Source organism: Tupaia chinensis, unplaced genomic scaffold (genome assembly GCF_000334495.1).
Source record: "Tupaia chinensis unplaced genomic scaffold, TupChi_1.0 Scaffold000550_1, whole genome shotgun sequence".
Taxonomy (NCBI): domain Eukaryota; kingdom Metazoa; phylum Chordata; class Mammalia; order Scandentia; family Tupaiidae; genus Tupaia; species Tupaia belangeri.
Genome location: NW_006160062.1, coordinates 401,668 through 416,067, shown reverse-complemented (window position 1 = coordinate 416,067; position 14,400 = coordinate 401,668). Strand labels below are relative to the sequence as shown.

General features: G+C 38.6%; 1 protein-coding gene across 4 annotated transcripts in view; it reads left to right on the top strand.

The window, feature by feature from the left end:
* LAMA3 (laminin subunit alpha 3) overlaps positions 1 to 14,400 on the top strand; it is a gene marked incomplete at its 5' end in the record, with an annotated part of 299,569 nt that overhangs the window by 93,343 nt on the left and 191,826 nt on the right. For all 4 annotated transcript variants that reach the window (XM_014591287.2, XM_014591288.1, XM_014591290.2 and 1 more), the window contains 4 exon segments: positions 13 to 128; positions 4,746 to 4,864; positions 11,700 to 11,790; positions 13,555 to 13,686. In XM_014591287.2, coding sequence (XP_014446773.1) covers positions 13 to 128; positions 4,746 to 4,864; positions 11,700 to 11,790; positions 13,555 to 13,686 — 458 coding nt within the window.

Here is a 14,400-nt window from a genome sequence, read left to right as displayed (position 1 = left end):
CTACCTGCCCAGGTTTCGGTGTGAATGCCAGCACCACACCTGTGGGGAGACGTGTGATCGCTGCTGTGCGGGCTTCAGTCAGAAGCGCTGGCGGCCAGCCACGTGGGAGCAAAGCAATGAGTGTGAAGGTGGGTGCTAGGGTGGGGCTGGGGAGCAAGGCCAGTGCGCTCCTCCCCGTTACCTGAGGACTGATGCCATGTTTTCTCTGTGTTCACGAAGGGGCTGTGATTGTGTCATTTGTAGGGATTCAGGTCTGTCTATTAAATGAAAAACTCAGACTAGCGGGAAAAATGTCCCACTCTAAATTCAGATATGAATATGAGAAGAAAAATAACCAAAATAGTAATTGTTGGTATGCATTAAATATTCACTATATAGCAAGGATCAGGCTGAGTGCTTTAATATGTTGGCCTCTTCTTTTTACAGTCCTAAATAAGATGCAGCTACGATAAATGTTAACTCCTTACCATTTCTTAGATGTGATACTGGCTGGGAATCTGAACTATTTTGAGGACTGAAGTCCACAGAATGTGGTGAGATAGATGCACAAACACAGCTGTAAGCACAGAGGGAGTAGAGTAGGGAGGGTTGAGAGGATAATACAGTAGGAATGATGCAGGTGGAAGGTGAAGGGACCAGAGAAGAAGGAAAATTAGGAGGCTGTTTTAACTTACAAGGGTAATATAAAGCAAAAACCTTTTTTTTTTTTTTTTTTTTTTTTTTTTTTTTTTTTTTTTTAACAAACAAGCCAGAAGACATTCAACCATAGTGGTTTTGTTTGTTTGTTTGTTTTTTAAACAAATCTTCTTGGGAAGTGGAAATGTATTATATTGCTGGAAATATTTTTGTGACTTTTAGTTAATGACTTTAGAGAATGTGGCCCCTTTTACTGAATATTTTTAACATCCAAAGATGGAGTTACTTTTTTTTTAAAAAAAATTACAAAAAGCATTTGGGTACAGGTTTGTTGACCTAGGTGGGAAATAATTTGTAGTTTATACTTTTTAGTCAAATATTGGGTCATTGGGAAAGTCATGACACATTGTCATGACTTTTTCGACAACTTAGTATTTTCTGTAACTCTTGAGAGATAAAACTGATGAGCTTTTATGATCAGAAGGCTTAAAAGGCATTTCCAGTAAGGAAGGCCAAGAGAGTTCTGAGAGATGCTAACATTGCTGGGAGGTATTGTTACTGCCTAAGGCAAATACTCAGATACATCTCTTAGTCCAGTGGTGTTAACTTGGATGGGCATTCTCACTTACTAGTCATAGCTAACAGCTTCCTTCCCAATGACTCACCATTCTTCACCCCTAGATGAGGGGACCAGAGAGAGTGAAAGGTAAAAATAAGGGTCATTTCTAACACTGCATTTGGCACTAGTTAGGACACCTTGAATAAGTGCCATCATGAGAACTCCAACATCTGCAGCTTGCTTGGCTTTCCAGGCTAGTGGAACCCATTGATGAGTGCTGTGCTTCAGTGTTACTCATATAAACAGTTTAAAAATGTTGCCTTCACAGGTTTTAACCTTTTAAAATTTGTGAAAATAGTTAAAAAATGTCAAAAATAGTCTATGGAAATCATTCTAGTTAGGATCTATTAAGTGATTTTTAGTTTTTCTGTAAATTATGGGATTTAAAATAGATTTAAGACATAACTAATATGGTAAATATAAATGCCTTTATTTATTTATTTATTTATTTTGGAGAGGTTTTCGCTATAGGGCGCGTGTGCTCGCCAGACAGACAGAGAGAGACTTAGAGACAGAAAGCGAGAAATCACCCCCCAGGGGGGATGGTTACACCGCAATCCCTTCTCCTCCATTCTCCTCTTGGGATCTTGGGCATGCACACACACGCGCCCGGCGTGAGATTTAAGCCACCGGGTCCGAGACGTGAACCGCGGTCGACTACGTGGGAGTCCAACGACATAGCCATTACGCTAACTGCTGGTTCCCAAATGCCTTCATTTTTAAAAATTTGCTATAGGGCATGTACATTTGCCAGAGAGACAGACATGGAGATAAAGAGGGAAAGTGGAAAAGCACCCCCAAGGGATGTTCATATCATAATACCTTCTCCTCTTGTTCTTTTTTTTTTTTTTTGGATTTTGGGCATGCATTCACATGTGCCCAGTGTGTTTTTCAAGCCACAAGGTCTAGGACTCAAACTGTGCAGTGAATCATGGGGATCCAGCCACCTTAGCCACCATGCCACTGGCCATCCTGCCTTCATTTTTTTCTTTTTAAAAAATTTTAAGTTAAAAAAAAAATTTAAATCATGGCACTACAGAGGAAACAAAAAGAAGAAAATATTCAGCCTATAAAAACAGTTTAGCTTGTTTAATTCCTAATTTGGTCTTCTTCCCTAACATGTTCACTTGGGAACTTGTTAAAAACATACAAATTGCTAAAAAGATTTGGAAAATTGACCCAAGTGGAATGTAATGAATTATACATTCTGCTTAAGAAAGATCAAGGAATTTATTCTTGTTAAACTTTTTTCATCTTAGCAATGATGAAATCTTTGATCAGTTTTAAATTATATTTTCTAATTTTAGATGTACTATATGCTATTAATATTGTAGACAACTTGGGAATTATTATAAAAATAAAGAAAGTAATAGTACTAAGAATCTTACTATCTAAAGAGACCATTCGGATGGCTATAGCAAAGTAACATAAATGGAGTGGTATATAAACAGTAGAAATTTATTTCTCACAGTTCTGGATGCTGGGAAGTCTAAGATCAATGGTGCCAGCAAATCCAGTGTCTGATGGGGTCTACTTTCTGGTTCATAGATGGTGCCTCTCCTTGTGTCATCTCATGATAAAGGAGCAGGCTGCTCTCTTGGCCATGGTTGTCAGGCACTAATCTCATGAGGGTTCTGACCTCCTGACCTAATCTCCTCCTGGAAGTCCCCATCTCCCAAAATCATTGCATTAATGATTAAATTTCAACATATGAATTTGGGGGGACACATAAATTTAGACCATAGCAGAGAGCCACTAATAATGATTTGTTAGATATTTTAGTATTTTTCATGCATACCCTAAATACTTAAGATTATACTATCCATATGATTTTATACTTTATATTCAGATCTTTAGCGCTTGATGTTTTCAGATGTTTTCCCAAATTATTCAAAACTCTTTGGCATCACTTTTGGTGGCATAGAGTATTGTCATCCTGTGGATTTCAAGTCAATCAAACAAGTGTTAGATTGACAAGTGACTACCCACTATGTGCCTGTGACACAAAGGTTGTTGTGCAGTCCCTGCCATTATGAACCTACAGTCAAGCAAAGATACGTTGTTTTCTTAGCAAGTCCCTGTAATTAGATACTAAGATTATTCTCTATTGATCTCTATTATAGGGTTGAGATGAAAGATTTCCTGTATTGACTGAGAGTACAGGTTCTAGTGTCAAATAAGGCCAGGTCAGAATTCTGCCTTTCTTACTTATGAGCCATGTACTGTGGGTTGACTCTTAAACTCTCTAATTCTTAGCTTTCCCATCTGGGACGTGGGTGGGGATAATAGTACTTACCTTAGAGCGTTATGGTGCAGATTAAGTGAGATAATTCATGCAAAGTATTTTTTTTTTTTTGAGAGGTTTTTGCTATAGGGCGCATGCACTCGCCAGACAGACAGAGAGAGACATAGAGACAGACAGCGAGAAATCACCCCTCAGGGGGGATGGTCACGCCACAATCCCTTCTCCTCCATTCTCCTCTTGGGATCTTGGGCACGCACGCACACGCACCTGGCGTGAGTTTTAAGCCACTGGGTCTGGGACGCAAACCACAGTCAACTATGTGGGTGTCAAGCGACATAGCCATTACATTAACTGTGTGTGCGTGTGTGCGTGTGTGTGTGTGTGTGTGTATCCCTAAAATTTTCGCTTGTATTTCAGAATAGACTTCATTGTGACATGGGAGTTCTGGGTGATCAGACCCAATTCCTGTGCTGGTTCTTGTCTGACACGTACAAAGAATTAGAGACATGGACAGAGAGAATAGTAAGCAAAGTTTATTAAGGAAGGAGAGAAAGCTTCCAGTGCAGTGGAAGGGGATGTGAACGGGTTGTCAAAGAGTAGCTGGAGGGAGTAGTTTTTAATCCAGCAGTCAGAGCAATAGGCTGGCTGGCTTTCTGATAAGGAAATGGGCTTTAAAAAGTAGTTATGTGGTAGTCTGAGTGATTTATCACCCTATTCTTTGTATGGTCAGTAGACCAAAACCTTCTGTTCTTGTTAGAATACAATTACTAAACAGAAACTGTTGCTCCTAACTACAGTGGCTTTGAGTTCCAATGCAATCAACTTTTGGCTGTGAAACCTTAGCCACTGTGACTCTATCTTAGGCCTTTATTCTGCCTTTGTGCTCAATATCCGTGTTTCCTATCTTATTCTCAAGGAGTCATAAATTCTTTAGAGACGTATAAAAGGGTTGTGTGTTGTACTTAACCAGACCACAGAGGAAAAAACAAAGAAATTTTATTAAAAACAAAAACACGGTGACTTCCTTTCAGGGCCCTTACCCTATCTACCTGTAAGTAGTGTCTAAATTCTATCTCAATTATAGCTTAATGAGCAGTAATATTAGTTACCGGAAAAGTCATGGTACATTTTTTGCACAGAAAAACAGAAAAATACATCATGACTTTTCTGACAACCCAATCCTATTGGAAATTTACTAAGTGTCTTTTAGCAAGATGCGGATATTGACTGATATGCTTTTTCCAGCATGCAACTGCCATGGCCATGCCACTGACTGTTACTACGATCCAGATATTGAGCAACAACAGGCAAGCTTGAATAGCCAAGGCGTCTATGCAGGTGGAGGTGTCTGCATTAATTGTCAGGTAAGGCACTATTTAAATCACAGTGAATGTGGCAATGCTACCAGGTAAAATAGACTTCAAGAAAAAAAGCATTAGCAGAGATAAATAGGGACATTTCATGACAAAAGAGTTTTTTTTAGGAGTACATAGTGATTATACATATGTCTGCATCTAATAACAGAGCTCTATAATACATAGGACAAAATTTGACTAATAGAGTTAAAGAGAAAAACAGACATTTATTTAATTTTTTATTTCATTTCTTTAAGTTTATTGAATTGGAAAAGTCATGATGTGTTTTCCTGTTTTTCTATGTAAAAATGTTTCATGACTTTTCCAACTACCCAATAGTTGGAGATTTAAATACCACCTTTTCAGTAATTGATAGAATTAGATTTTAAAAATAAGCAGAGACATATAATCTGAATAACTCTACCAAATACCTTGCCTTAATTAATACTTACAGAATACTCTACCCAACAAGCACAGACTACACTTTTTTTCCCAAGTGTACTTGGTACATCCATCAAGATACTCTATAATGAAAGTCTGGGGCATAATTCAAGTTCCTTACATTTAAAATGATTAAAATAATATAGATAGAGAGTATATCCTCTGACTAAAATGTCATTAAATAAGCAATCAATAACAATAAGATTGCAAGGAAAAATTTTAAGACTTGATATAACATACTTCTAAATAATTCATGGTCAAGAAGAAAGCACAAGGGAAATAAGTAAAGATACAATATGGAATAGTAATGAAAACACAGCATGTCAAAATGTAGTTAAAGCAATACTTAAAGGACAATTCATAGTTTTAAATGCTCATTTTAGAAAAAAAAAAGTCTAAAATCAATGACCCAAAATTCTGCCTTAAGAAGTTAGTAAAAGAAGAGCAAAGCGAACCCAAAGTAAGTATTGAGAGAAGGAAGGAAATAATAAAGGTGAGAACAGAATTCAGCTGAAGAGAAAACAGGCTTCCAGCACTGGTCAGCTGCCTGGAGAACCATTCCTGTGGTGGTGGTACACTGCTGGGAGAGCATTGTCTTGCCTTTATCTGGTTGCCTTTGTCACTGTTCTGGTGGCGTCTGGCACTGGTGCAAGGCAGGACTGTGTTTACTTAAGTGTGTGCCAAGCATTCACTTTAGCTGCTTGGTTTTCTCCATGTATTCTAGTTAGATGGCTGTTCCCGTCTTTTGGGTTCTGCTCTATATTCCGTACTTCAGTATTCTTTACTTTGAGTCTGTGTAATAGTCTAAGTGTATATGCTTCTCCTAAAAAGAACATCAGACTAGTTTGTTCTAGTTTTTAAAATGTTTAACCTAAACCAGTTTCAGTAAACTAGGGTCATTGGAAAAGTCATGATGACCTATTGATGATGATGTGTATAGTATTCTCAACTGGATTGGTCTGAGAAGTATTTCATTTTGGGTAAAGTCTTTATACAAGCAAAATGAGAAATAGCGATTGGTTAAAAAAATAATTTGAGTAATAATAATGATCAGGAACAACAATGAAAAGATATTGAATGATGAAGTGGGGATTTTAATGTTTCTGTATTGACTGACATGCATGGCATTCCCTCTGGAAAAAGAAATGTAATAAACTTTAAAGTTATATGTGATTCAATGTAATATAAACAAGATTATGATGATAATAAATAAATTTAAAAAAAAGTCATGATGCATTTTTGCATAGAAAAATATGTCATGAATTTTCTGATGACCCAATATTTATCAAATGTATTTCAGGTTGTCATTCAAATCTTTTATATATTTAATAATTTTGAATTTTTAACATAAATTTCCTCCAGCCATTGCCCAAAATACTTGAAAGTTTTTTTTTTTTTTTGAGAGATTTTCGCTATAGGGTGCGTGCGCTCGCCAGACAGACAGAGAGAGACATAGAGACAGAAAGTGAGAAATCATCCCCCAGGGGAGATGGTCACGCCGCAATCCTTTCTCCTCCATTCTCTTCTTGGGATCCTGGGCACGCACGCACACGCGCCCGGCGTGAGTTTTAAGCCACCGGGTCCAGGACGCGAACCGCAGTCGACTACGTGGGAATCCAGCGACATAGCCATTACGCTAACTGCTGTTTCCCCAAAATGCTTGAAAGTTTTAACCTAACTTTTATTTATATGGAGTAAAAACTATCCTTATTGAATCTGAGGAAGTATTGGGATAAATCTTAAAATTAAGTAAACTTTGGAGTTTGGGTCTAGGCATTTTAAATAGCTAATATGTTATGGATTTATTAAAGATTGCTAGAGAAATAATGATTCTAAATACAGACAGTTTCTTTTTTTTTTATTTAAAAGAAAAAATTAGAAAGGAGAAAGTGGGCAAACAATAGAGAAATTTCATGGAGCCAAAGCCGGTTTCTTGGGACGGTCAACAAAATTAACAAACTCACAGCTACACTGGTCAAGAGAAAAGAGGAGATTACAGATTACCAATATCATATATAAAAGTGGGTTTATCACTAAAATGGCTACAGATATTAAAAAGAAGATAAAATGATACTATCAACAACTTCTTGCCAACAAAATTGTAAACCTAGATTAAATAGATATATATATGTGTATGTATGATACCTATATATCACACACATACATCCATACATATGTGTGTGTATATATATGTGTGTATATATATATATATATATGTGTGTGTGTGTATATATGTAATGAATTTGTGTGTGTGTATCACAGAGCTAAGACAGGATTAAGAAACAGACAGAGCACATAGGGCTGCATTTCCTCCTCCAGCAAATCCCATAAAATGTCAGAAAGGTATTTTAAAAGCAAGATAATTCCTCCTTCCAGAACCCATAATAGAATAAAAATAAATAAATAAAATAAAACAGAAAAGTGTCATCAACAGGCCAGGAATTTGAAGAGATTCCAGGAAGATAGTAAGCAAAAACACGTTTACGGAGGAGAACATAGATGTGAAGTTTGTAGTGATTTAAAGGCTGTCAAAGAGGAAACAAAGAGAAGGAATTAATTGTGGAGCTGAAATTTATAAAAGATGATCTATATGGAGAGGCATAATGTGTTTCCAGACATAATATTGTAGATAAACTATTTCTTAAAAACCCATCTATAAATTCAATGCAAAGTCAGAATTTCAACAGGATTTTTAAATAAAGTTGAGAATCTTAAAGTTCTTACCTATGAAGAATGTATGAGAATAGACAAATGGTTTAGATAAAATAAATAATTAGGGAAGAAATCAATCCTTTGGAAAAAAACTATTTTGGATCTATATTGAATATGGACTCAATGGAGGGATAAATAATACAATAGAACCAATAGCCAATCCAGAAATAAATTCATATAGATGTTAAAATTTGGTTTAAGAGCCAGCAGAGGGTGTAGCAATTACGTCGCTGGACTCCCACATGGCCGACCGCAGTCTGAGTCCCAGACCTGGTGGCTTGAAACTCACACTAGGCACATGTATGTGCGTGTCCAAGATCCCATGAGGAGAATGGAAGAGAAGGGAATGCAGTGTGGCCATCCCCTGTGGGGGATGATTTCTCACTTTTCCTCTCATTATCTCTATCTCTCTGGTGAGCACATGTACCCTAAGGTAAAAACCTATTAAAAAATTTTGGTTTAAGATAAATCAGCCATCCTAATTAGAAAGAACGATGGACATTACATACATGTTGGTGGAACTATTGGCTCTCCATTTGTGTAAAAGAAAAAAAAATGTCATATACAGAGGGATGTGGGGAGTCTTGATTAGGAAGGCAGAAGGAAGGGAGGTGCTGCAGGGCCAGGTTGCTTGGTGAGCTGTGAGGTGATGCTTCAAAGTCAAATATGCATTTATTGAAGACACATACCCGAGAGCAAGGCCTGTGTACCAGACACACAGTGGCTGGCTGTTTCCTACCTTTTCTGTGCAGTGCTGATAAGGGGAGAATGATGAAATTTCTGCCATCAGCTCTGGGCTGTTGCATAAAGTGGGAGTATCACTGACAGGCTGCCTCTGCAGACGCTCAGGTAATCAAGCCATCAGCATATAAGGAAGTGAGATCTTTATCCTGCAGGACAAGCAGTTTTCACAGATAGCTATATTCTCATGTGGTGATTTTAGCTTTATTTCTTGGATTTTCTGTATTAACTATTGATTGGGGATATTAGTTCTTTTTAATTGATCCTATTATAACTACTGGTTTAGAATATTTAAAATTTTAAATAAGATGGAGAATTCCTTGGCATGGGGCATTTGAGTAAAGACTTGAAAGAAGTGAAGGAATGAGTCAGGCATCTGGCTGGGGGAAGAGAATTCCAGGAGAGGAACCAGCAGGACCAAAGTTCTCCTGAGGGAGCCCGGGGCCTAGTGTAAGATGGAGGAGAGTGAGTAAGGGGATAAGAGTCCAGAGAGGTAAAAAGGCTAGATCAAGGGGAGGGGGAGCCTTGGAAAATCCATTATGGGCCTCCTGGAAGAGGACAGCCCCTGAACGGACTACCCAGTAGCCTCCATGTGCTTGAGGTTCACAGATATAAAGCCAGCAACAGTCATAAGTGTGATCGAGGAACTGAGAGAAAGAGAGGTAAGATTTGCCTGGAGATTGAAAAGCACCTGGAAAAGTTCTGCTTGGAGGAATTCAGACCTGAGACTGATGAGAGCAAGGTCTGGTTTCTAGGTGAGCATTCTAGGAAGCCTCTCTGGGTGGTGCCAAAAAGGAGGTAAATAACAGTGGGCTTACTGCCTGCATAGATTCCACTAGTGCTCACTCCATTGTCTTTAGCTTAGGTCATTGAGGTTTCCTCGTCTTATGTTATCATGCAAATACAACTAGAAGAACACACTTCTTCAGCAAGGTTGCTTCCTCTGGCATCTCCAATATAGAAATTAGGGATCCAGCACTGTCTTTAGGTCTCTATGTGGCCTTGATCCAACCAGTATCATGGTGTCCATGGATAAAGTGGTATGTCTTGCCTGTAGAGTATGCAGATCCTAGAGAGATGACTGAGTGAGATTTCAAGGCCAACTATAGATGTTATCTCATTTCAAAGTAATTTCTTTCTCTGTTTTTTTTTTTTTTTTTTTCCTATGCAGGGCACATAGGTTGAGGGGGGAGAGAGAAAGAGAGAGAGAGAGGGAGAGAGAAGGGAGAGAGAAATCACCCTCCTGGGGGAATGACCACACCACAATCCCTTCTCCTCCATTTGGGCATGCACACACATATGCCCAGTGTTATTTTCTTTTTTTTTTTTTTTTCCTATGCAGGGCACATAGCTTGCGGGGGGAGAGAGAAAGAGAGAGAGAGAGGGAGAGAGAAGGGAGAGAGAAATCCCCCTCCTGGGGGAATGACCACACCACAATCCCTTCTCCTCCATTCTCCTCTCGGGATCTTGGGTACACATGCACATGTGCCCGGCGTGAGTTTAAGCCACTGGATCTGGGACTCAAACCGTGGTCGACTACATCGGAGTTCAGCGACATAGCCATTACATTAACTGCTAGTCCCTCAGTGTGATTTTCAAGCCACTGAATCTGGTGCCCGAGCCATAGAGTCAGCCATGTCAGATCCAGCTGCCTTAAGCCCCATGCCACCTGCTGGCTCTCTCTTGGTCTTTTAATTCTGTTCTTTATGTCTTACAATATAACTTCTCTGTGGCAAAAGCTTTGTTAACCAAACTTTGTAATTAAGGAGAAATTCTTGGCTACCCACTTTTGAGAATATTTTCTCATTTCCCAATCCAATCAGAGAAGATTTAGGAGCCAAGGCTAACTTGCTGTTTTCTGTCTATTGTGAGTCTCAGTGGCAAGAGAAAAAGTTGAGGGTTAACTGGCATTTGATGGGAAGGGAGGATGAACTCCAGCTGTTTCTTATTTGCCTGTGATATTTACGTGTGTACATATTAAGTCAGAGAAATATCCAAAGCAGTTTTAGACCTCAAAGTTAAAGTAAATTCAGATTTTAGCCCACAGGACAAGGAGCGGTAATAAATAAAAGTCTGTAGTTAATAAAATCATCCAAAACTGGGGAGAGGATACAGAAGGGGTCTTTGTTTTCCTCTCTGTGTTTCTATGCAGACTTTTGTGTGGGTCGAAGTGTGTTATATTTGTTCTTGTTAACTTTCTATTGCCTTTCCTTTCATTAATGAAAGAACACTGTCTTCGTAATTATTTCCAAATTAGAAAAAGAGGCAGAATTGAGCTAGATCCATGGTGTCTTGGAAATTGATGATGCATGTTGGGTAATTTGATTTTGTGGCAATTACAAGGATTAACCATGAGCTAGAAAAAGCCACCTAGTATTGGACTTTAAATGAGCTTTGTGTATGAGACTCATGCTTACATTTCCACTCACACAATAGAAATGTTCAGAAAATGGTCTCATGACTACAGCATAGATAAAATTAGAATGACAAGAATCAAGGATTGATATATGCTACTTCTTCCAAAATTGGACAAAATATAAACACACACGACTCTTTATTTCTTGAGTTAAGCCTAGAGCTGGTTTGTTATTCATTCATTCGTTCTTCTGAAGGAATCTATGGGAAATAGTCTTCCTGAGTTTTTCCTCACTGAAATATCAAGTGTTTCACTAAAGCATGCTCTTTCATGGAGGGGAAAGCCTGGGTTACCTGGGCATGGAACTTTGCCTCATTTTCTTTCCAGGGGCAAAAATTTTCAGAACTAAAGTTAAGCCAGTGACCTGTGTAAAGCTTAGAGACTCAAGGTCAAGATCAATGTTTATAATTTTAGTGACTTTGAAATTACATTTGTATATGACAGAATTGTTTCTCTAGGTGAATAGCACAAAGCAAGAGTACTAGATTCTTCTCCAAGACCTTTCTTCCTAAGCCTCTTTTGTTTTCTTTCTAGCATAACACAGCTGGTGTAAACTGTGAAAAGTGTGCTAAGGGTTATTACCGCCCTTCTGGGGTTCCAGTTGATGCCCCCCATGGCTGCATCCGTAAGTTTCATTACATCTTGACATATCTGAAGCTGTGTGTACTGTGGCAAGGGAGTCATCAGGCTCTATTCTGACTGGCTCTTAATTTCCTTCATTCTCTCTCTCAACATTACTGGTTCTACTCCTTCCCAGCTGTGTGACCTCAAGCATTTACATAATTTCCCTGACTCTCAGATTTATTACATATAAGTGGAAATGATAATGTATTTAAGGTTAAGTGAAATGCTACCAAAAAGCTCCTAGAAAGATACTTAACATTGGGCCTGTTACATGCTAGATCTGCAATAAATGTTAGTTTCTCCACTTTCACTTATCTTGACATGTTCCTATGATTTCCCACGGTTTCAGCTTTTGTCAGCATTAGCATCAAGATAACATAGTAATGAATTCATGGGAATGAATAATAGTCACAGTATTTAAAGTAACTGGTCATTGAGCACTTGCTATATGCCAGCCGTTGACTGGATACTTTCACTGATGTGTTCATTATCACAACAAACTTAGGCTGTTGTATTATTATTCTCATTTTTAGATATGGAGAAGCAACAAGTCTGAGGAATTAGATATTTTGTCGTGGTTGACGAAACCACTATCTGATAGATCCAGCATGTGGTTCATGTCTGTCTGGAAAAACTATGCCATAACACAGCAGTCCCCAACCTTTTTGGCACGAGGGACTGGTTTCATAGGAGACAATTTTTCCACGGACGAAGGTGTGGCTTGGGGGAGATGGTTTGGGGGTGATTGAAGCACATTACATTTGTTGTGCCCTTTATTTTTTATTATTAATACATTGTAATATATAATGAAGTAATTGTATAACTCACCATAAGGAACATTCAACCTAGATTCCTTGCAGTTCACAGTAAAGTTAGTGCTCCTATGAGAATCTGATGCTACTGCTGATCTGACAGGAGGTGGAGCTCAGGCAGTAATATGATCAATGGGAAGTGGCTATAAATACAGATGAAGCTTCACTCTCTCACCTGCTGCTTACTTCTTGGTGTGCAGCTCAGTTCCTAACAGGTCATGGACCAGTACTGGAGGGTTGAGGACTGAAAGCTTATGTGCCATAACACATCTATTATACAGAAAAATCCCCTCTGGGTTTTCCATATGGAATTATCATTCTTTTTTTTTTGGAGAGGTTTTTGCTAAAGGACACATGCGCTTGCCAGAAAGACAACGAGACAGAGACAGAAAGCGAGAAATCACCCCCCAGTGGGGATGGCTACACCACAATCCCTTCTCCGTTCTCCTCTCGGGATTTTGGGCATGCACGCACACACACACCTGGCATGAGTTTAAGCCATGGGATCCAGGACTTGAACCATGGTCGACTACATGGGAGTCCAGCGACATAGCCATTACCCTAACTGCTGGTCCTGGAATTATCATTCTTAGGTCAGAATATGAACTTTGCTCTATATGTATAACTTATAATCTATTTAACACTTTGTTCTTTTATGTTGTCTGGTTGTCAGAGGCAGAACACAATTGTGGTACTGAAGTTGGATTTTGCCTGTCCCCTCCCCTCCAATTAATCTGTATCATTCATATTAGAGAACATCAAAGTCCAAAGCTTATCTCTGATGTCCCATGAGGTCTATCAATGAGATATCAGCGAGAAACGGGCATTGCCCTTTCAAGAATAACTATAGACAAATGATCAAATACAAAACATTGTTGGACAAACACTGGGACATGTTTGCTTTATTTGGTGCAGTGAAGGACTAATCATCTGAAAACTGGGATTTCTTTTAGCTTGCAGCTGTGATCCTGGGCATACAGATGACTGTGAACAGGGCTCAGGCCGCTGTCACTGCAAGCCAAATTTCCATGGAGACAACTGTGAAAAGTGTGCAGCTGGATACTATAATTTCCCATTTTGCTTGAGTAAGTATCTGCTATGGGACTGCTATGCATCCATTTAGGTCCGTAACTGTTATTTATGCATTAACATCTGAGGGTAGAGCAGGCAGAAGTGATGGTTAAGGGGGAAAACAGAAATGGAGTCAGGTAGGATATGTTTAAGTGAAAGTGTCTAAAAGTCTGGAACATAAAATTGCTATAGGTATAGTTCATAGTTTTATTTATCTCTAAAGTGCTACATTGTACCAACATTGTGTGGAAATGTCCTGCCATCGCCATCTCAGAAAGTTAAAGGCTCAAATATTGGCAACTTCAACTTAATAGTAATTCATGTGAGTAGCTTTTCCCCCCATAAACCTAAAAGAAATGACATGGGCTTCCATATATTCATTTGCATACATACAGTGTGTGTTGTGTTTGGGGGTCAGGGACTATGTTTCTTCTTTCCTGCTATAAAGGAGACCAAATTATCAGGTCCCCACCTCCACCTCACTGCAGTAATCTAAGTGAACAGATCAGGATCTCTAAGAGAAAAAAAATCTTTATGTGTTGGAAACACTATAGAATGTGAGGCAGGAGAGTCCATGGAATCACTTATGCAAATTGTGAGTAGAGTATTGGTTCTGCTTGTTCTGTAGCAGTACAAAAACTGCTCTTTTGGGTTATTGAAATAATATTGAAAAATTATAATTGTAATATTTTTTCAATATTATTATTATCAAGAAGAGGCCCTTCTCC